Source organism: Rattus norvegicus, chromosome 10, assembly GCF_021556685.1.
Source record: "Rattus norvegicus strain SHRSP/BbbUtx chromosome 10, alternate assembly SHRSP_T2T, whole genome shotgun sequence".
NCBI lineage: Eukaryota > Metazoa > Chordata > Mammalia > Rodentia > Muridae > Rattus > Rattus norvegicus.
Genome location: NC_141543.1, coordinates 8,791,385 through 8,814,118, shown reverse-complemented (window position 1 = coordinate 8,814,118; position 22,734 = coordinate 8,791,385). Strand labels below are relative to the sequence as shown.

General features: G+C 40.9%; 1 protein-coding gene across 1 annotated transcript; it reads right to left on the bottom strand.

Annotated features, from left to right (window-relative positions):
• Positions 1–11,400: 11,400 nt before the first annotated feature.
• On the bottom strand, positions 11,401–14,659 carry Smok2bl (sperm motility kinase 2B like). Its single transcript, XM_087574780.1, has one exon. The coding sequence runs from the start codon at positions 13,295–13,297 to the stop codon at positions 11,858–11,860; it is 1,440 nt and encodes a 479-aa protein (XP_087430906.1). The 5' UTR covers positions 13,298–14,659; the 3' UTR covers positions 11,401–11,857.
• Positions 14,660–22,734: the final 8,075 nt, after the last annotated feature.

Genomic DNA, 22,734 nt, shown 5'->3' with positions numbered 1-22,734 from the left:
CACAGACCAGTTACTATGGATACAGCTCATACCAAGAGAAAGCAGTCAAAGAGTCTTAGGTGTATCTTAGGTGTGCTTTCAAGACTAACATTTGAACTTTTAAAATGAAAGTTTCCACGTCCTTATGGTTTCAGGTTTGAACATCTAGAATGCCTCTTGCCCCTCCATTCACTACTACAGTTTCTTGCAGTTCTGGCTAGTTGGTTGCAAATCTTTGTTACCACTTAACTAATATAATAATATTGTTTATCACATGTAATAAAATTACCTATGAGGCTATTTATAAGACACCTTTATGGATTTTTAAATACATGTAATAAATATCACAACTTCTTCACAATCAATGCAGCAATTTGACATGATTTCCATTGTCTGTGTGGTAGCAGCATGGGAGTAGCTACCTTGACTACAACCACATGTTGCTGGGTGTTTCTAGTAAGCATTTGAAGCCCTGGAGTACAGTGTCAGCCAGATGAGTGAGGCATCTTGATCGTCAATACCCAGACTCCTCTTTAACTGACCTTTGGCCATGTTGAGAAGGGTGTGTTCTCCCCCTTGAGATACAAGGCTCTGTCTTGAAGATGCTCACCGTGTTGTTTCTGCCTGCGAATCATCTCTGCAGCCCTAGATCTGTCTCTTTGGTCTCATGGCTGCCTCTGCCATTGGTAGCTGGATTTTATATAATGAAATTGGGCAGTTATTTGGGTTTCGTCTGTTCTTTGTTACAGTGACTTGATCTAGTCCCCAAACCATCATACACTTCAAAGGTTCTTGTTGTGAAAAACCACATTTATATTTCTATGCCATTAAGTCTCGCCTTTGTCTCAAGAGTATATATTCTGTGTAGAGTGTATGGCTTTCCTGCGTCACTCTCTTTCTTCTTCTTTTTCTCCCCCCACCTCCCTTAGTCCCTCTCGTTCACCTAGACAATTCCATTTCACTTGTACCTGACTCATACATAGATAGTTTATGTGACTCTATAAGATTTAGGAACAACAGATGAGAAAAAAATATGCTAGGTTTGTCTCTCTGAGACTGAATCAACTTTGCTTAATGTGACTGTCTCCCGTTTCATCCGTTATCTGCAATGATATACCATGTTCTTCTTGAGCATTTTCCCATTATGTGTGTAGAACACATTTTCTATAATTTACTCTTCTGTTGTTGGACATCTGGGCACATTCCACACCTCAGCTGTTGAGAATAGCACTGTAATAACCATTGATGTACAAGTGTCTCTGTGGTATGTGGACTTTATAGTCTTTGGGATAAATGCCTGAAAGACAGCCGGGTCAGATGGAAGCAGTGTTCAGAGACATCTCTACCCTGGTTTAAATAGAGTTGGATACGTACGATCTTCCCTTTTGTCTGTAGCCTCATGAGCATTTGATGTTATTTCTTTTCTTATAGCTACCATTTTGACTGTGGTAAGGTATAATCTCAACGTGGTTTTCATTTGCATTTTAATGGCTAATGAGGTTGTAAATGTGTGCTGGTTGTCTATTCAAATTTCCTCTTCTGTGAACTGTCTGTTCATTGCATAAGCTCACTTGTTGACAATTCTCTCCTCTTAGTGCTTGGATATAGAACTGATCAAGAGTTTCCCTCTTTCTATAGGAGGTCTCTTCATGCTTTTAAATGTTTCTTTTGCTGTGCAGAAGCAAAGTTCCCTCTTCTAAGTATAGTCACTGATTTCTACCCATTCTGATACAATGTGACTACATCTTGGCTTAGTCATATTTGCAGAGACCTTGCTTAGAAACAAGGAAACAGTCAAAAGTTTCAAGGAGAAATTAATTTAGAGGCCACATTATGTCACACACAACACACACACACACACACACACATTTTATACTGCTCTAAGAGACTTTATTTTTTTATTCGTTAGAAATTTTTCTTACAATGGCAATACTAATAAAGGTAAACTCATCAGGAAGTGGGAGACACAAGATTAAGATGTCCGTGATGCTTAAAATCTTAACAACTTGACTGTAGTGAGGCCCCCTAGGGGACTGGACAAGCACACTCCTGGGTGCATCTGTGGAAGTGTTTCCAATGATGGTTGACTTGTGGAACAGAAGCTAGGGAAGACCTGATTGTGGACAACACTGTCTAGCAAGCCATGGACTTAGATGAAAGAAAAATATGGAGGAGGAGGGAAGGGGAGGATGAAGAAGAAGAGGAGGAAGAGGAGGAGGAGGAGAGGGAGGAAGAGGAGGAAGAAGAGGAGAGGAAGAGGAAGAGGAAGAAGAGGAAACAAATGCCATAGGCAGCTCTCTGACACCATTAACCAAATTAAAATTTCCCACCTACGATATTGATTTGGTCATGTATTTTGTTACAATCAGTATAAATTCACAGTTTGAAGCTGAATATGTCCAGTTTGACTGAACTTAGCTAGAGGTAAAGGTCAGAAGTGAATCAAGGACTAGGTGGCCAGAAAGCAGAGAAGATACCCTGTTCCTTCCAATATGATTATCTTACCAGGAAAAGCATGGAAAGAGAGGAATAACTTACAAGGGCAAGGGTTGGAAGGCAACATGTATCACAGATCTTGCCTCCACCAGGAGATCTATGTGCTGTTTCTAAGGGTGTCCAATTACTCCAGAATTCAGTAAGACATTTCACTACTTCCTTGGGCAGCTTGCCACATGTAACAGCCTTCACATTTTTATATGCACGCATGGCTATGTGAGAACACTGGAAGAACCAACCCACACAGTGTTACAAAACCTAATTGTTAAAGCTCTTATTAGAAAGTTGAATGGGAATCAAAACCCAACCATAGGTAATCAGCTTCTATGCCTCCTTGATTACACTACTGTGGAATTCTTTTAGCTGTTAAGGAATTCCTAAACTGTAGACAACACTACAGCTATATACACAATGAGAGAGATTCAGAGACAAGGATGGCTGCACTTGATAATGGTACAGGTAACAGAGGGTCTCATAAAAGCAAGAGGAATTGGGAAAGTGTCACGGCCTCAACTCCTGTTTGTCTTAATTACTACCTTGACAGTCCAGTTCAGAAATAGAAAAGAAGCATCATTTTCTTGCCTAACCCCATAGTGATATTCCCCAAGAGGGAATCATCACTTTCAACATAAAAAAGAACATAATGCTTTACTTTCTTCTACTCATACATGTATTTGACCAGTAATAGTTGAACAGTGAAAGAAACTTACAATACTTTAATGTTTGGGTTTTTTGTTTGTTTGTTTGTTTAAAGAAACACCTAGTCCTTTGAAGGAGTATTTCTCCTGTGCATCACAGGCATTTGAATGTGTCCCTTTATAGTAAGTGCTCAAATATTGCTAAATGTTTTGAGACTACACTATACATATACATATACATGTATGCACATATTTACATATACATATATATATATATATATGCCGCCTAAGATGAATTCAAATTTCCTATGTAGCTGAGGCTAACTTGAACTCCTTATCTTCTTGCCTTTACTTCTCCAGTAGAATTATAGGCATTGGCACCATATTCAAATTCCATACACTGTTTTATCTTTCAATTATCTTTGTAGTATCAACTTATTTGACCCATATAACTACTCATTCCATTATAACTATACCCATTTTAGAATCAAAAGGACTATAGTAGAGAAAGTGTGATGGTTTGCCCAATTATTGCCAACATTTGGAAATGGCTAACCTGAAATCTTGAGGTCTAACCCTCTTTTCTTTCTCCATGTTTCCTATCTACCACAGTATAAGTCCAAAGTCAATCTGTGACAGGCATACACTTCTGTAGACAGAGGAAGAAGTTGTCTTACAATACATTGATGAAAATTATATATTTGCTGTGTTTTGAAACTCCAAAAACTAAGTCTCTTCAGAGAGAAAAAAAATAATCACAGGTGTAAAGGAAAAAGAAATCTACCAAATATATAGTATAGGAAATCCCTTGCTCTATTGTGATTTAGATATAAAAGGACCTCCTTCAGACTCTGGTGCCTAAAGGTTCCCCACTGCAACACTAATAAGAGGTGGGGCTTTTAGTGTGTGATTAGATCTTGATGACTCTGTGCTCATCAATGGACTAATAAAATAATAAATCCATAATTTAGTGGAATGACTGGGAGGTGACAGAAACTTTCGAATGTGGGGCCTACTTGAAGGAATGAGGTAAACCCCATCCATCTCTCAGCCTCCTGTCTGCTATGGCATGATCCAATCTGCATTACCACACATGCTCCTCACTGTGAAGCTCCCCTTCCCCATGGACTCAGAATCAATGGAGTCAAGAGAGCATAAGCTGTTGTCCCTGAGACTGTGAGCAAAAACAAGCCTTTCATCTTCTGAATTGTTTTTTAAAAGAAAAAAATTCGGGTACTTTGTTACAGTGATGAGATGCTGACTCGACTACCTGCGCTGAAACAAGAACAGAAATGATAAATGTCTAGAATATCTTACGTAGTCATAGCAGGGATATCTGGACCAGTGGGTCTCAACCTAGGGTGGCAGCCAGCACAGTGATGGAAGGACTGTCGCAAGTTGCCCAGGGACAGAGGCCAGGGATGTATCTATGTATCCACAATGAACACAAAGCTGTTGCTTGATGCCTAGTAAATAATAATATTCAATAGAGTTAATGGTCACCCCAAGAATATTGCTTTCATACTGGCCATTCTGTCTATAGACATTAGCCAAAGCACACTCAGCGAGTTTCCAGGTGTGTGACAGTGAGTGGCTGGTAGATGGAGAACAAGGCCCCAAGGGAGTCCTCTCCTGGATGTTTATTCTATGAAATGTTGGCCTTGTATGATATAAGCATCAGTCATGGAAGAATGTCCAATCAGGTCCTTTGTCAAAGCTTCTTGGACCGTAAAGGAATAAGAACACTGGCAAACTTACCAATTATGATCTTGGAGGCAAAAATTGGCCTGTCCCTCATGGAAACCATAGGAGATACAAAGAAAATTCAGGATGACTCGAGCCCTTTTGTCGTTTTATGTTTGGATGTCTTATGTTCTGGAAAAGAGAGGGGGGAAGTTATGTTTACGGTAGAGAGCATCAGCTGCTTCCCCAGCAGCTGTGACTATTCCCTCTCTCTCTTCCTACGGAATGTTTGTAACGATGACCTGTGTGTTCCCTAGCTAGAAGTTAAATTTAACTCTAGGATACCGTGGCAGCTCCCTTGTCTGTGAATAGGTGGAAACGGGATACATTTTGGGGATACAACAGAGTTCAAAAGTCCAAAAGAGCCTCCTCGCTCCTGGTACCAACTTCAAGTCAGAGGTCTTATAACACCCTTGGCTGGCCACAGGGACTACCCAGGATATACAGAACTCCATGAACAGGAAGCAATGAACCCATGAACCAAAATGAACCTTTTCTTCCTCAAGTCAGTTACTTTAGGTGTCTTGTTACCACAGTATAGACAGGAGCCTGGGAAGCCTGTATGAAGTTCAGTGTTCTGACCTCCCTGTGTGACCATGAACAGTTTTTTCAATGGCTCTGAGCCCCCATTTCTTCATCTGAGACAGACTAAACAACGATGTACTTAATGGACAGTATTTGGGGAAATTGTTTGGGAAGGTTTGCCTTTGAGGAAAAGAAACCCAGTTAAATTATCCTGAGCAAGAAACAGGTGGTAGGTGGCGCATGAGTACATTATCTCAAGGCCTCATGGCAGTGCTGAGGTAAACAGCTTACCTGGGGTATTACAGGGTCCCTTTGGGAGGAGCTACCCCAGGCTTAGTGGAGGGATACTTCCCTAGTTCCAGCTTAAAGAATGGATTGTTCATATGGTGTGCATTGAGGAGTGTTCTGGAGTGAAGAGGTAAGGAGCAATACAAAACATACATAAGAATACTTTCTTCATAAGGGCAAAGTACATGTCCTGAAGTGGCCTTGAATTCATTCTATAGTTAAAGCAGATCTTCAGCAGACAGCGTCCCCTATCTTGGCTTAGCAAATAACCAGAATTACAGGTCTATAAGGAAACAAGCAAACAACAAGCCACAGCACTAGATTTTAATTTCTGCACTGCTCCCATTTCACAAACGAGTAACTGAAAAATGGATAGACGTGTTTTACTAATATACACATGCATAAAACACTACACAAAGTGAAGGGACAAAAATGGGTGAGTTTAAGGATTTTAAGAGATATGCTGAACACCTGAATTCCCAGGATTTCTTGATTTTTTTCCCGCATGGTCTTAATACCTAGACTAGAGAGGCTCATTTGAAGTAGTTCACTTGGATACATAGGAGAGACCACTTCCTGGACAAAAGAGTCACAGAAAGTCACTCTGGAGAAACTGGCTTTAAGTAGGTCATCTTAGAGCTAGAACACAACTCAATGCTACAGCATTTGCCTTAGCAATACACACATACACACACACACACACACACACACACACAAACACAAACACACACACAGACACACACACAAACACACACACACACAAACACAAACACACACACAGACACACACACAAACACACACATACACATGTACACACACAGACACACACACAAACACACACACACCAACACACACAAAAGACACACACAAATACACACACAAACACACACACACACACACACACACACACACAAGCTAATATCATTGTCCACATTTTGCAGGTCAGGAACCTAAGACTCTGAGAGGTTATCACTATCCAATGGATGCACAGCCTCTAATACTGGAGAGGGGTTTACAGTCTAGTCTTCTGACTTCAAATCTCAGATTCCAATCATTTTTTAAATAGTATGACATTTTGAAAAAGAAACATCCTCTTTCCTCTGTTGGTCCCTAGATATTGAGACACATAAAATCATGTATGACCTGGAAGTAGAAATGATAGTATGGCCAAGACAGAGATGGGAGACAGGAGAAGATTTGCCAGCACACAACCTACAGTTGTATAAAAGTTTATAGGAACCACTAAGTGTGCTAACAATGAAATTGACTGCAGGGAGCTGTTTGACCAGTTCAGTTTAGTTCTGGGCACAGGCAGAAACCAGCTGGTTTCTGCCGCTGATTGCTCCTATATAACTGTATCCAGAGGCACTATGCAGTTTCCTCTTGTGCCAGAGATGTGGGCAGAAGTGGTGGTCTGTGCTGGGGTCTCAGGATTGTCCACACTTCTGGGAGTTCAGCCCTCTCCCCAATGGAATTTGGTTACAGGGAGCTGTGGGATCTGCTCAGTTAAGTTCTGGGCACAGCCAGAAACCAGAAGTATCCTGTCCCAGAGGACTTCTTCTACCTTTGTGTGTCCTAAGTCTACCAGGCAGGTAAATTGGACGAGAATAGTTTGTCTTACCTCTGCTCTCAGGTATGTTGGCACTCCTAGCAACTAGCTCTCTGGCTCTCAGCGCAGACAGAAACCTGAAGGGTCCTGCACCTTACTGCTCCTGGGATTCCTGTGCCCAGAGGGCACAGATGACACTAGGTGATTTCCTCTTGGGTCAGGAATGTGAGCAGAAAGTAATTGTCCCCTCTGAGTTCTCAGGAGTGCACTTCTGAGGGTCCAGCTCTCTCTTCCAAGGGATTAGCTGTCTCTGTCAGCTTTTCTAGGCTGGGCTCAGAGAAGAGCTGACCTTCAAACATTCTCCTACATCTCTTGTATTTTGAGGTATTTCCTTTTGTTCCCTCTGACTTGGCCCCATCGGTGAGGCACCATCTTCCTCACCATCTGCACAGAGAATCCCTCTGTACTTCTGCTATTCTCCTTCCTTCCCTTGCCATAAAAAGTAAAGGCTTTCAGCAGAGATTTGCCATATTCTTGATGGATATATTGTGGCTTCATGGTAGCAATGTCTACTAGTTATATGTCCATCAAACTTTATGTCAGAATACCATCAATGGACAAAAACTTTAAAAAAATCAAAACATATTCCTGTGTTTATGTGTGAAATTTTCAAAGAACAAATAAAAATACATACTGTGTATGGCACTCCAATCCAAAAGGCAGAGAGCCTGGAATCTTTGCCTTCTATACAGAACTTCTTGGTAGAATCTGTGAGGGGCTTAGAGGCTCTCTTTCTTTTTCTTTCTTTCTTCCTTTCTTTTTCTTTCTTTCTTTCTCTCCTCTTCTCTTTTTCTCCTCCTCTTCCTCCTCTCTTCTCTCTCTCAACCTCTCTCTCTCTCTCTCAACCTCTCTCTCTCTCTCTCTCTCTTTCTCTCGCTCTCGCTCTCCCTCCCTCCCTCCCTCTGTGATTGAGTTGCCAGTAAGCTCAGGGAACGACTCCTCAGCCACCTAGCATGAGAGTTACAGTTGCACATCAGGGTACTCAGTTTTAAAATGGGTGCTGGGAATCAAATCTCGGGTACCAATGCTTATAAACTACTTTGCTAGCCCCTTCTGTTGTTGTTGCAGCTGCTGCTGTTTCTAGCCATTCAGTAGCTGATATGGAGTCTCTCAGTAGTCTCCAACTTACCATGGTTTAAGGTTTCTCAATTTCACAGATAACAGTGGAGCAAAAGCAATCTAGATTTAGGAGAAACCTTATTTCTTCTGATTTTTCCTCCATCCTAATATCATGATCCTCTTTTACCATAGTGAATGTTGGCTGTGCAGAATGACTGGGAATGTAGCTATGTTGTAGAGTGGTTGACTGGCATGCATGAATGCCTGAGTTCTGCAACATAAACAAGGTTGCAAGACTAGAAGGCCAATGTCATCATCAGCTACATAATGAGTTTGATGCAAACTTGGGATATATTGACACCGTCTCAAAGAAAAAGGAGGGGGGCAATGTGGTTGCTCAGTACAAAGCAATTGCTCTCTGAGAGCAATAATCTGAGTGAAAATCCACAGAATCCATGTGAGACCAACTCTAGCACAGTAGCATATACATCTATACTCCCATAGCTCCTTGCTGAAGTGGACAGCAGAAGCAAGAAAGAACTCCAAAAGAAAAGGCCGGCTAGCCTGACTTACACAGCACAGAAACCAGAGACACTGTTTCAACTAAGGTAGAAAGCGAGGCCTCACACCTGAGGGCACTGAAAGTATACACTGGGGGTGGCAATGGGGGGTGAGGGGTGAAAGGTGGAGGTGGAGGGGTGCACTCTGATTTTTTTAACTTACAGGTTTAATAGAACATAACCCACCAAAAACCAAGGATCATCTGTACTTCATAATGAGTAGGAGGGTTTTTTTTTTAATGTATTAACCATATACAACCTATACTGAATATGGGTTTAACAGAAACACAAGACATGGTGGACAGATAAGGCACATCCACTTCAACGCATAGACACCCTTTGCTCTACCCCTTCCTTCACTGTGAAATTTGGGGAGCTGGTTGGATCTTGAACACTCCTATGAAACCAAATGCTACCCAAAACCACAACAACTTAATCCCCAAGCCTCAATCAAGTGGGGTGTTTCATATGTAGATGCTCAACCCCCTGCCATTCATCCTGTGGGTATGAGGAGTAAGGCCTGTGAGACCCTGAATACACAGGTAAGAGTCAGAGAAATTAACATATTTCCAAGTGCTTCTGTGGGTGAAGAAAATATGCTCAAACAATTTGAGCAAATTCAGTATGATGAGGAAAAATACAACACAACCCACAAGTAGCATGTTACTGGATAATTGAGGGTCCCCCACTACCACCACTTCTGTACACCATAAGAAAAATAAATTTAAAAAAAAGGTCAGAAGATTAAGGACCATTTTATTACAGTTTGAGAAATGAGACAGGCAAGCTAAGAACTCTAAGCAGCTTGGTGATAGGAGAAAGAACTGTGCCCTTTTGACTTTACATCCAAGACCGCATTGGATCAGTGCAAGCATGCTTAGGATTTTGGATGGCATTCAGAGAACATACAGAAAGGGTACCATGCCTTGCTGGGAGCCTCCCAGGCTGGAGCAGGTTGAAACAGGACACAGAGTAGGACACTGGTGTGGCTTTAAACACTGATGGTCTTAGGATATTCTAGCTCTCTAACTATACTGAATGCTGATGATAAAACCTTCTTGCTCATTCTGAGGGTTAAAAACCACTGGCTAAGGTGATTAATGTCTGTAGCCTAATAGTGGAAGACTAAGTAATGTAGCCTTTCTTCTACCTCTGCAGGAATTTCACAGCTTTAATGTTTAGCCTGCTGGTTCACATGAAGAGGGGACACTTTGAAAAAAGTGGGAAAGCAGAATGACCATGATGATCCTAAGTGGAACAAGGAAAGTTCTAAAAAGAGGGGGATATGGAGTATAATTCTAAGAAAGGCTAGGATAAGGAGAGTGTAAGAGAGAGAGAGAGAGAGAGAGAGAGAGAGAGAGAGAGAGAGAGAGAGAGGTGGGGGGGGGGAGACTTTCTCCTTGTCCTCATTGTCCTCGGCAGTTATACATCTTTCAGTATACATGGTCATATGGTAAAAAATTCATCACAAGTTTACATGTAAATTCAAAACAAATTGATTAAGAATTTTACAACAGTGAATGTTTACATGCATATCCATCAGGAATAATTATCTGGCTAAACACTCATCACCTGTCTCAGTTCCACAGGTACATGGAGAGTTAAAAAGCATAACTAGGTTATTGGGAAGTTTTGTGCAGATAAACCCAATCAATATTTTATCTTCTGTCCTAAACACTTATAATAAATCATTAGTTCCCCTTTTGTGGCCTTTGGTTAATGGTTTTACAACCTCTTGCAATGTTCTCTGAGTAGTAGAATGCCTAGTTACTATGTAGAAACAATTAACTGGTGATACCTGGGAGACTGGCAGAGTTCTCATTGCAGTTTCTACTATCAGAAAGAACCTAATAGCAATCCCACTGTAAAAGAGCTTAATAGATATTGATATAGTTTTAGGAATTCTTATAGGATTCCTCATGGACTTTATCACCCAGTTCCCTGATAACTCTGATTTTAAGAAAAATAAGTATAACGGGCCTGCAAATCAAAATTTAATAGACCATATGAAAGTGGGTGGAGAGAGCAGGGTTACTATGAGGTTCATTATGGGAAAGTGACCTTTGTCTATATAGCATCCTCAAAAGAGTGGACGAATACCTAGTGATTGTTATATATGCTTAATGACAGGAAAAACATGTTTAAATGATTCTCTCATGGGCATTGCCTATAGGAGCAAATCTGTCTAGGTATTAGTCCACTCTTTTGAGGATGCTATATAAACAAATAGGTCACTTTCCCATAATGAACCTCAGAGTAACCCTGCTCTCTCCACCTACTTTCATATGGTATCTTAAATTTTGATTTGAGGGGCCATTATACTTATTGTTCTTAAAATTAGAGTTATCAGGGAACTGAGTGATGAAGTCCATGAGGATAATGGGTCACAAAAAATGACAGTGGCATCTTTACTGGTTCTATGGGGAAATTTCTTTGTCTTTCTTGTTAAGGTTTTGGGGTTATCAGAAAACTTTAACTTATAGACACATCACTTCTCCATATCTATCATTACATGTCATTCTACCTCTATCAACTTTATTCTAAAATTAGCATACAGTCTTTATGATAAATTCAATTGTAAAAGAGTAACAACAAATCTAAGAAACACTGTAATCTACGGATCATTGCAGTCCAGCAAGGAATAGTGCAGGGATTTTCCCCAGTCCAACAAGATACTGAACAGGCAGAACGGCAGCTGTCTTCAAACTCGCTTTCGGGCCATTGGCCTAGATGCTTTAGAAGACTGTTGTCTTGCCTATATCTTTAAGGAATGGAATTCGCATGAAGAGACTTGAGTCATTTGCTGTCTCTCTCCTGGATCTTCCCAGGCCTCTGGACTTTATGCGTGTGTCCCTCCCAGCAGTTCCTTGAGTCCACTCATGAATAATCCCCAACACCGTGACCCCATAATTCAGAGGACATCAGCACCTTTGGCTGGCCTCCGGCTTCTTGTCTTCCTCCTATGCCTCCATTTGGGGCACCACTCTGTTGTTCTTAAGTGGTATGCAGCAGCAGCAGCAGCAGCAGCAGCAGAGCTGTAATAAACTGGCCCCAATTCTCCCTGTCCACCTCTTCCAGCTCCTGTACGCACCTCGGATTGAGTCCATAGTTGAATTGTGCTGTCTTCTGTTGTTGACCCTCTCATCAGAAAAAATGATTATCCTCTTCTGTGGGCAGTGAGGTGGCATTATAGGCGCAGTTGCACTTCTTCTTAGCCTCTGCCCTCCATGTTCTTTGTCCTTGGAAGAGTCAGTTTTTGAGCTTAATGATAGAAAGGCTCGAATAGCTGGTCTATCAGTTGTCTGCTCTCGGTAGGAAGGGAAGCTTGTAGGATCTGTGAGAGTGGGGAAAGGTGTTAATCCTGGTTGCACTGGCTCAGGTTGGCTAGTGTGGTCATCCTGCTTGCCTGCCTGGCGTTTTAATAGGCCATAAGTCGCCATCGGTTCATTATACAGCTTATCGACTAAAGATTTCTGGACAACACATGGGTCAAAGCCCATATCTGCCATGGCTGCTATGATTGCAGGATCCAGGTGACTAGAGTCTATCTTATCACAGTGGCTTAAGAAACCTGCATTTCCTTGCTTAAGCCAAGGGTGTGTCATAATATCCTTTAGTGTTGGTCTTTCTGTAGGATTTACAGTAAGTAAATACCGGATAATCTCTCGAAGTTCTTTTGAAAGGTGCCGGGGAATAGCATATCGTCCCAGCAAAACTTGGTTTCCAAGCTCTTTAAGGGTGGTACCTACAAATGGCAGGTCCCCGGTCACCATGAAGTATAAAACAACGCCTATATTCCAAGTGTCCACTTTCGTTCCATCATATGGTTGGTTTAGGAAAAATTCCGGGGCACAAAATCGTAAGGCACCACAATGCTCAGAAAGCTTCATACCGGGTGTAACTAGGGCACCCAGACCAAAGTCTACAATTTTAACTTTTCCTGAGGCATCAACCATGATGTTGTCAGGCTTAAGATCTCTATGTACTATGCCTATGTCATGACAGTAACTCATGGCATGTACAATCTGAATGAATATTTTCCGGGCTAGGCCCTCATGTAAATGGCCTGATTTCTCAATCCAATCAAACAGCTCACGTCCATCGGCCAGTTCCAAGATCAGGAAGATGTTCTGTTCAGTTTCAATGATTTGGTGTAACGAAATGATGTTTGGATGGTTCATCTTCTTCAATATCCCCACTTCCGTTCTGATCGGATAGTATTGTGTTCTCTCCTTCAGCAGGACTTTTATCGCCACAGCTGTGCCCGTGAGTCTGTGGTGAGCCAATTTCACCTGGCCATAACTTCCTTGGCCTATGGTCCTCAAAATAACATACTGAGCCCCAAGAGTCTCATATGGGAGGGTGGGCCCTGCTGTCACCTCACCCTTTAGACCACACATCACTGGTATCAAGGCTACCCAGACAGGTAGGTAGGTAGGTAGGCAGGCAGGCAGGTAGGTAGGTAGAGAATAGGTAGGAGGTATGTAGGTACGTAGGTTGATGATAAGTAGGTAGGCAGGCAGGTAGGTAGGTAAATAGGTAGGTAAGTAGAGGATAGGTAGGTAAGTAGATAATAGGTAGGTATGTGGGTAGGTAGGTAGGTAGGTAAGAAGGTAGATGGATATAAAAATTAATAGGTAGAATTAAAATAATTTTAAAAAATTTAAAAAAACAAGCAAAATCAACCCTTTCACTAACATACACACCAAAAAGAAAAAATCAAAATAAAAAGCCAAACACTCAAAGCTAAACACACACAAACACACATACATACGAAGGTATAATAAGGTACACACACACACACACACACACACACGTTCACTATATATCAGCCAAATTACACAGGACACTTCACCTATCAGAACGCCTCTCAAAACACCCACAGAAAGTCAACCTGGTTTGTCCTCCCTTATATCTGTTGGTTCAGACGCTCTCACAATGGCCCTCCTGATGAGGTCACACAGACCAGTTACTATGGATACAGCTCATACCAAGAGAAAGCAGTCAAAGAGTCTTAGGTGTATCTTAGGTGTGCTTTCAAGACTAACATTTGAACTTTTAAAATGAAAGTTTCCACGTCCTTATGGTTTCAGGTTTGAACATCTAGAATGCCTCTTGCCCCTCCATTCACTACTACAGTTTCTTGCAGTTCTGGCTAGTTGGTTGCAAATCTTTGTTACCACTTAACTAATATAATAATATTGTTTATCACATGTAATAAAATTACCTATGAGGCTATTTATAAGACACCTTTATGGATTTTTAAATACATGTAATAAATATCACAACTTCTTCACAATCAATGCAGCAATTTGACATGATTTCCATTGTCTGTGTGGTAGCAGCATGGGAGTAGCTACCTTGACTACAACCACATGTTGCTGGGTGTTTCTAGTAAGCATTTGAAGCCCTGGAGTACAGTGTCAGCCAGATGAGTGAGGCATCTTGATCGTCAATACCCAGACTCCTCTTTAACTGACCTTTGGCCATGTTGAGAAGGGTGTGTTCTCCCCCTTGAGATACAAGGCTCTGTCTTGAAGATGCTCACCGTGTTGTTTCTGCCTGCGAATCATCTCTGCAGCCCTAGATCTGTCTCTTTGGTCTCATGGCTGCCTCTGCCATTGGTAGCTGGATTTTATATAATGAAATTGGGCAGTTATTTGGGTTTCGTCTGTTCTTTGTTACAGTGACTTGATCTAGTCCCCAAACCATCATACACTTCAAAGGTTCTTGTTGTGAAAAACCACATTTATATTTCTATGCCATTAAGTCTCGCCTTTGTCTCAAGAGTATATATTCTGTGTAGAGTGTATGGCTTTCCTGAGTCACTCTCTTTCTTCTTCTTTTTCTCCCCCCACCTCCCTTAGTCCCTCTCGTTCACCTAGACAATTCCATTTCACTTGTACCTGACTCGTACATAGATAGTTTATGTGACTCTATAAGATTTAGGAACAACAGATGAGAAAAAAATATGCTAGGTTTGTCTCTCTGAGACTGAATCAACTTTGCTTAATGTGACTGTCTCCCGTTTCATCCGTTATCTGCAATGATATACCATGTTCTTCTTGAGCATTTTCCCATTATGTGTGTAGAACACATTTTCTATAATTTACTCTTCTGTTGTTGGACATCTGGGCACATTCCACACCTCAGCTGTTGAGAATAGCACTGTAATAACCATTGATGTACAAGTGTCTCTGTGGTATGTGGACTTTATAGTCTTTGGGATAAATGCCTGAAAGACAGCCGGGTCAGATGGAAGCAGTGTTCAGAGACATCTCTACCCTGGTTTAAATAGAGTTGGATACGTACGATCTTCCCTTTTGTCTGTAGCCTCATGAGCATTTGATGTTATTTCTTTTCTTATAGCTACCATTTTGACTGTGGTAAGGTATAATCTCAACGTGGTTTTCATTTGCATTTTAATGGCTAATGAGGTTGTAAATGTGTGCTGGTTGTCTATTCAAATTTCCTCTTCTGTGAACTGTCTGTTCATTGCATAAGCTCACTTGTTGACAATTCTCTCCTCTTAGTGCTTGGATATAGAACTGATCAAGAGTTTCCCTCTTTCTATAGGAGGTCTCTTCATGCTTTTAAATGTTTCTTTTGCTGTGCAGAAGCAAAGTTCCCTCTTCTAAGTATAGTCACTGATTTCTACCCATTCTGATACAATGTGACTACATCTTGGCTTAGTCATATTTGCAGAGACCTTGCTTAGAAACAAGGAAACAGTCAAAAGTTTCAAGGAGAAATTAATTTAGAGGCCACATTATGTCACACACAACACACACACACACACACACACACACACACACACACACATTTTATACTGCTCTAAGAGACTTTATTTTTTTATTCGTTAGAAATTTTTCTTACAATGGCAGTACTAATAAAGGTAAACTCATCAGGAAGTGGGAGACACAAGATTAAGATATCCGTGATGCTTAAAATCTTAACAACTTGACTGTAGTGAGGCCCCCTAGGGGACTGGACAAGCACACTCCTGGGTGCATCTGTGGAAGTGTTTCCAATGATGGTTGACTTGTGGAACAGAAGCTAGGGAAGACCTGATTGTGGACAACACTGTCTAGCAAGCCATGGACTTAGATGAAAGAAAAATATGGAGGAGGAGGGAAGGGGAGGATGAAGAAGAAGAGGAGGAAGAGGAGGAGGAGGAGAGGGAGGAAGAGGAGGAAGAAGAGGAGAGGAAGAGGAAGAGGAAGAAGAGGAAACAAATGCCATAGGCAGCTCTCTGACACCATAAACCAAATTAAAATTTCCCACCTACGATATTGATTTGGTCATGTATTTTGTTACAATCAGTATAAATTCACAGTTTGAAGCTGAATATGTCCAGTTTGACTGAACTTAGCTAGAGGTAAAGGTCAGAAGTGAATCAAGGACTAGGTGGCCAGAAAGCAGAGAAGATACCCTGTTCCTTCCAATATGATTATCTTACCAGGAAAAGCATGGAAAGAGAGGAATAACTTACAAGGGCAAGGGTTGGAAGGCAACATGTATCACAGATCTTGCCTCCACCAGGAGATCTATGTGCTGTTTCTAAGGGTGTCCAATTACTCCAGAATTCAGTAAGACATTTCACTACTTCCTTGGGCAGCTTGCCACATGTAACAGCCTTCACATTTTTATATGCACGCATGGCTATGTGAGAACACTGGAAGAACCAACCCACACAGTGTTACAAAACCTAATTGTTAAAGCTCTTATTAGAAAGTTGAATGGGAATCAAAACCCAACCATAGGTAATCAGCTTCTATGCCTCCTTGATTACACTACTGTGGAATTCTTTTAGCTGTTAAGGAATTCCTAAACTGTAGACAACACTACAGCTATATACACAATGAGAGAGATTCAGAGACAAGGATGGCTGCACTTGATAATGGTACAGGTAACAGAGGGTCTCATAAAAGCAAGAGGAATTGGGAAAGTGTCACGGCCTCAACTCCTGTTTGTCTTAATTACTACCTTGACAGTCCAGTTCAGAAATAGAAAAGAAGCATCATTTTCTTGCCTAACCCCATAGTGATATTCCCCAAGAGGGAATCATCACTTTCAACATAAAAAAGAACATAATGCTTTACTTTCTTCTACTCATACATGTATTTGACCAGTAATAGTTGAACAGTGAAAGAAACTTACAATACTTTAATGTTTGGGTTTTTTGTTTGTTTGTTTGTTTAAAGAAACACCTAGTCCTTTGAAGGAGTATTTCTCCTGTGCATCACAGGCATTTGAATGTGTCCCTTTATAGTAAGTGCTCAAATATTGCTAAATGTTTTGAGACTACACTATACATATACATATACATGTATGCACATATTTACATATACATATATATATATATATATGCCGCCTAAGATGAATTCAAATTTCCTATGTAGCTGAGGCTAACTTGAACTCCTTATCTTCTTGCCTTTACTTCTCCAGTAGAATTATAGGCATTGGCACCATATTCAAATTCCATACACTGTTTTATCTTTCAATTATCTTTGTAGTATCAACTTATTTGACCCATATAACTACTCATTCCATTATAACTATACCCATTTTAGAATCAAAAGGACTATAGTAGAGAAAGTGTGATGGTTTGCCCAATTATTGCCAACATTTGGAAATGGCTAACCTGAAATCTTGAGGTCTAACCCTCTTTTCTTTCTCCATGTTTCCTATCTACCACAGTATAAGTCCAAAGTCAATCTGTGACAGGCATACACTTCTGTAGACAGAGGAAGAAGTTGTCTTACAATACATTGATGAAAATTATATATTTGCTGTGTTTTGAAACTCCAAAAACTAAGTCTCTTCAGAGAGAAAAAAAATAATCACAGGTGTAAAGGAAAAAGAAATCTACCAAATATATAGTATAGGAAATCCCTTGCTCTATTGTGATTTAGATATAAAAGGACCTCCTTCAGACTCTGGTGCCTAAAGGTTCCCCACTGCAACACTAATAAGAGGTGGGGCTTTTAGTGTGTGATTAGATCTTGATGACTCTGTGCTCATCAATGGACTAATAAAATAATAAATCCATAATTTAGTGGAATGACTGGGAGGTGACAGAAACTTTCGAATGTGGGGCCTACTTGAAGGAATGAGGTAAACCCCATCCATCTCTCAGCCTCCTGTCTGCTATGGCATGATCCAATCTGCATTACCACACATGCTCCTCACTGTGAAGCTCCCCTTCCCCATGGACTCAGAATCAATGGAGTCAAGAGAGCATAAGCTGTTGTCCCTGAGACTGTGAGCAAAAACAAGCCTTTCATCTTCTGAATTGTTTTTTAAAAGAAAAAAATTCGGGTACTTTGTTACAGTGATGAGATGCTGACTCGACTACCTGCGCTGAAACAAGAACAGAAATGATAAATGTCTAGAATATCTTACGTAGTCATAGCAGGGATATCTGGACCAGTGGGTCTCAACCTAGGGTGGCAGCCAGCACAGTGATGGAAGGACTGTCGCAAGTTGCCCAGGGACAGAGGCCAGGGATGTATCTATGTATCCACAATGAACACAAAGCTGTTGCTTGATGCCTAGTAAATAATAATATTCAATAGAGTTAATGGTCACCCCAAGAATATTGCTTTCATACTGGCCATTCTGTCTATAGACATTAGCCAAAGCACACTCAGCGAGTTTCCAGGTGTGTGACAGTGAGTGGCTGGTAGATGGAGAACAAGGCCCCAAGGGAGTCCTCTCCTGGATGTTTATTCTATGAAATGTTGGCCTTGTATGATATAAGCATCAGTCATGGAAGAATGTCCAATCAGGTCCTTTGTCAAAGCTTCTTGGACCGTAAAGGAATAAGAACACTGGCAAACTTACCAATTATGATCTTGGAGGCAAAAATTGGCCTGTCCCTCATGGAAACCATAGGAGATACAAAGAAAATTCAGGATGACTCGAGCCCTTTTGTCGTTTTATGTTTGGATGTCTTATGTTCTGGAAAAGAGAGGGGGGAAGTTATGTTTACGGTAGAGAGCATCAGCTGCTTCCCCAGCAGCTGTGACTATTCCCTCTCTCTCTTCCTACGGAATGTTTGTAACGATGACCTGTGTGTTCCCTAGCTAGAAGTTAAATTTAACTCTAGGATACCGTGGCAGCTCCCTTGTCTGTGAATAGGTGGAAACGGGATACATTTTGGGGATACAACAGAGTTCAAAAGTCCAAAAGAGCCTCCTCGCTCCTGGTACCAACTTCAAGTCAGAGGTCTTATAACACCCTTGGCTGGCCACAGGGACTACCCAGGATATACAGAACTCCATGAACAGGAAGCAATGAACCCATGAACCAAAATGAACCTTTTCTTCCTCAAGTCAGTTACTTTAGGTGTCTTGTTACCACAGTATAGACAGGAGCCTGGGAAGCCTGTATGAAGTTCAGTGTTCTGACCTCCCTGTGTGACCATGAACAGTTTTTTCAATGGCTCTGAGCCCCCATTTCTTCATCTGAGACAGACTAAACAACGATGTACTTAATGGACAGTATTTGGGGAAATTGTTTGGGAAGGTTTGCCTTTGAGGAAAAGAAACCCAGTTAAATTATCCTGAGCAAGAAACAGGTGGTAGGTGGCGCATGAGTACATTATCTCAAGGCCTCATGGCAGTGCTGAGGTAAACAGCTTACCTGGGGTATTACAGGGTCCCTTTGGGAGGAGCTACCCCAGGCTTAGTGGAGGGATACTTCCCTAGTTCCAGCTTAAAGAATGGATTGTTCATATGGTGTGCATTGAGGAGTGTTCTGGAGTGAAGAGGTAAGGAGCAATACAAAACATACATAAGAATACTTTCTTCATAAGGGCAAAGTACATGTCCTGAAGTGGCCTTGAATTCATTCTATAGTTAAAGCAGATCTTCAGCAGACAGCGTCCCCTATCTTGGCTTAGCAAATAACCAGAATTACAGGTCTATAAGGAAACAAGCAAACAACAAGCCACAGCACTAGATTTTAATTTCTGCACTGCTCCCATTTCACAAACGAGTAACTGAAAAATGGATAGACGTGTTTTACTAATATACACATGCATAAAACACTACACAAAGTGAAGGGACAAAAATGGGTGAGTTTAAGGATTTTAAGAGATATGCTGAACACCTGAATTCCCAGGATTTCTTGATTTTTTTCCCGCATGGTCTTAATACCTAGACTAGAGAGGCTCATTTGAAGTAGTTCACTTGGATACATAGGAGAGACCACTTCCTGGACAAAAGAGTCACAGAAAGTCACTCTGGAGAAACTGGCTTTAAGTAGGTCATCTTAGAGCTAGAACACAACTCAATGCTACAGCATTTGCCTTAGCAATACACACATACACACACACACACACACACACACACACACAAACACAAACACACACACAGACACACACACAAACACACACACACACAAACACAAACACACACACAGACACACACACAAACACACACATACACATGTACACACACAGACACACACACAAACACACACACACCAACACACACAAAAGACACACACAAATACACACACAAACACACACACACACACACACACACACACAAGCTAATATCATTGTCCACATTTTGCAGGTCAGGAACCTAAGACTCTGAGAGGTTATCACTATCCAATGGATGCACAGCCTCTAATACTGGAGAGGGGTTTACAGTCTAGTCTTCTGACTTCAAATCTCAGATTCCAATCATTTTTTAAATAATATGACATTTTGAAAAAGAAACATCCTTTTTCCTCTTTTGGTACCTAGATATTATTGAGACACATAAAATCATGTATGACCTGGAAGTAGAAATGATAGTATGGCCAAGACAGAGATGGGAGACAGGAGAAGATTTGCCAGCACACAACCTACAGTTGTATAAAAGTTTATAGGAACCACTAAGTGTGCTAACAATGAATTCTGTTGAGCAAGTCCCTCCTTCAATGGATCTGCTGCTTTGTAAACAGTGCCCGCTGTAGGTGAATCACAGCTTATTTTCACAGCAGCTTCATCCTTACATGAGTCTTATGAATGGAACCAAGCTGTCAAGCTCTACCAGTAAGTAGCATGCGACATAGTGTTACCCCAAATCAAGCTTTCTGTGGCTAATTTTTCACTGCATAGCAGGCTCTAATTTAGCTGTCAGACCCTAGGTCTTTTGGCAATGCTAATGCAGAACTCTGGCAGGGGTGATAATTATCTCCAGACTCTAGTACCTCCTTCCTTTACCTTCTGGCCACAAATACTCAGCAGCTTCAAGCTAATTTCCTCTCTTATTTTCTTTATTAGTTTGCAAACTACCACCGCCAACAAAACAACCCATCTGATAAAAAAAAAATGTCAACACAGAGTGCTTAAAATATTAAAACTGTTAAATAAGAACTGCATTTTTACATACCAGTTCAATGAGGCCCCATGTGTGGAAACTGAGTTCTAAAATTATATTGTGCAGATTACAAGGTTGTTGGAATTTTCTGTTAGGCCTATACAATCTGGCCCCACAATGATGGTTCTTGTACTTCGAAATCAGCTTCCAATCTACCCTTGGACAAGATTGATTTTTGTCTCAATTGTAATGTCAAATGTCCTCCGCTCAAATGAAGGCTCTGTGGATTTTGCACTCAGTGAAACTAAGAGGAAAATTACCTGAAAGAAGAAACTAGGATTTTGCTTGCTATTTGTATTTCTTTCTCCCACCATTAAACGAGGAAGACAGAAAGTGGAGCCCATCAGCCAATGCTTATTATCTGGGGTACTGTTCTCTAGAAAACCTCATAAGCTGAGCACCCTAATTCAAACTCTACTAACTAAAATTGTAAATGGGAATGAAAGTGACATAGATAATTGAAAATCAGAGAAGAAAGGGATAGTACTTGGAAAGGGCTAAGCTCCAGATAGAAACAGTATTAAATGAGACTTCACATCCAAAGGCAGAACTTCTAAACGGAATATTTGTCCAAATAACACTATTATGTCTGCAACTTGGATCAATAGAAAAGGAATGCTTTACTGAGTCCCTTCACTTGGCCTAATTAAAGGAGGTTCTGGTGAGAGAAGGCAGTAGATGGGTGTGGATTGTTGAAGTTCACCTCCTCATGGTAAAAGGAGTTGGTATAAAGTCAAAGAAGCAGCTATGAGTGTCATGACCATGTGTGTATATGCATACATACATACATTCACAAACAGGCTTACATGCATCTATGTGGCATATGCATATATATGTACCATAAACAAATATACATACATACATGCATATGCAGACAGACAGACAAACAAACATATGACACTGCATGTGTTGTTCTGGGATATGCTAAAAAGCCAGAAGTATCGAAAAGTAGACAATGGCAGAAACCAAGACAAAGCTGTAGAGATACCTTAAGAAGACAAATTCATTGGGAGGCAGAAAAGAGAGCAAGCAGCATCTATTTACGAATGAACAATAATTGTACATTCAAACAACCAGGACTTAGTTATTCTCTTTACATGCATTTTTAAAGCTTATGTACATGTGAGGGAGAATTAGAGGAGCCAAGAATTTGCACATTCATTGAAATGAGCAAAAGAGATTTTCAAACTACCCAGGAACATATTTGGGGGAAGGAGATTAGAATTTCTTGTTCAATATGAGTTTTCAATGGCATTGGTTTTTACTTATTGTTTTAAGATTTTCTTTTCATTTTGATTCATGTTTATGCATCCGTCTGTGATTATGACTTCACACATATTCATGCAGTTGCCCAAAGAGGCCTAAAGAAGGAATAGAATAGTCTGAAATTGGACTTCCAGACCATGTAAGCCACCCAACATAGGTGCTAGCAACCATACTTGGGTTCTCTCTGCAAGAGC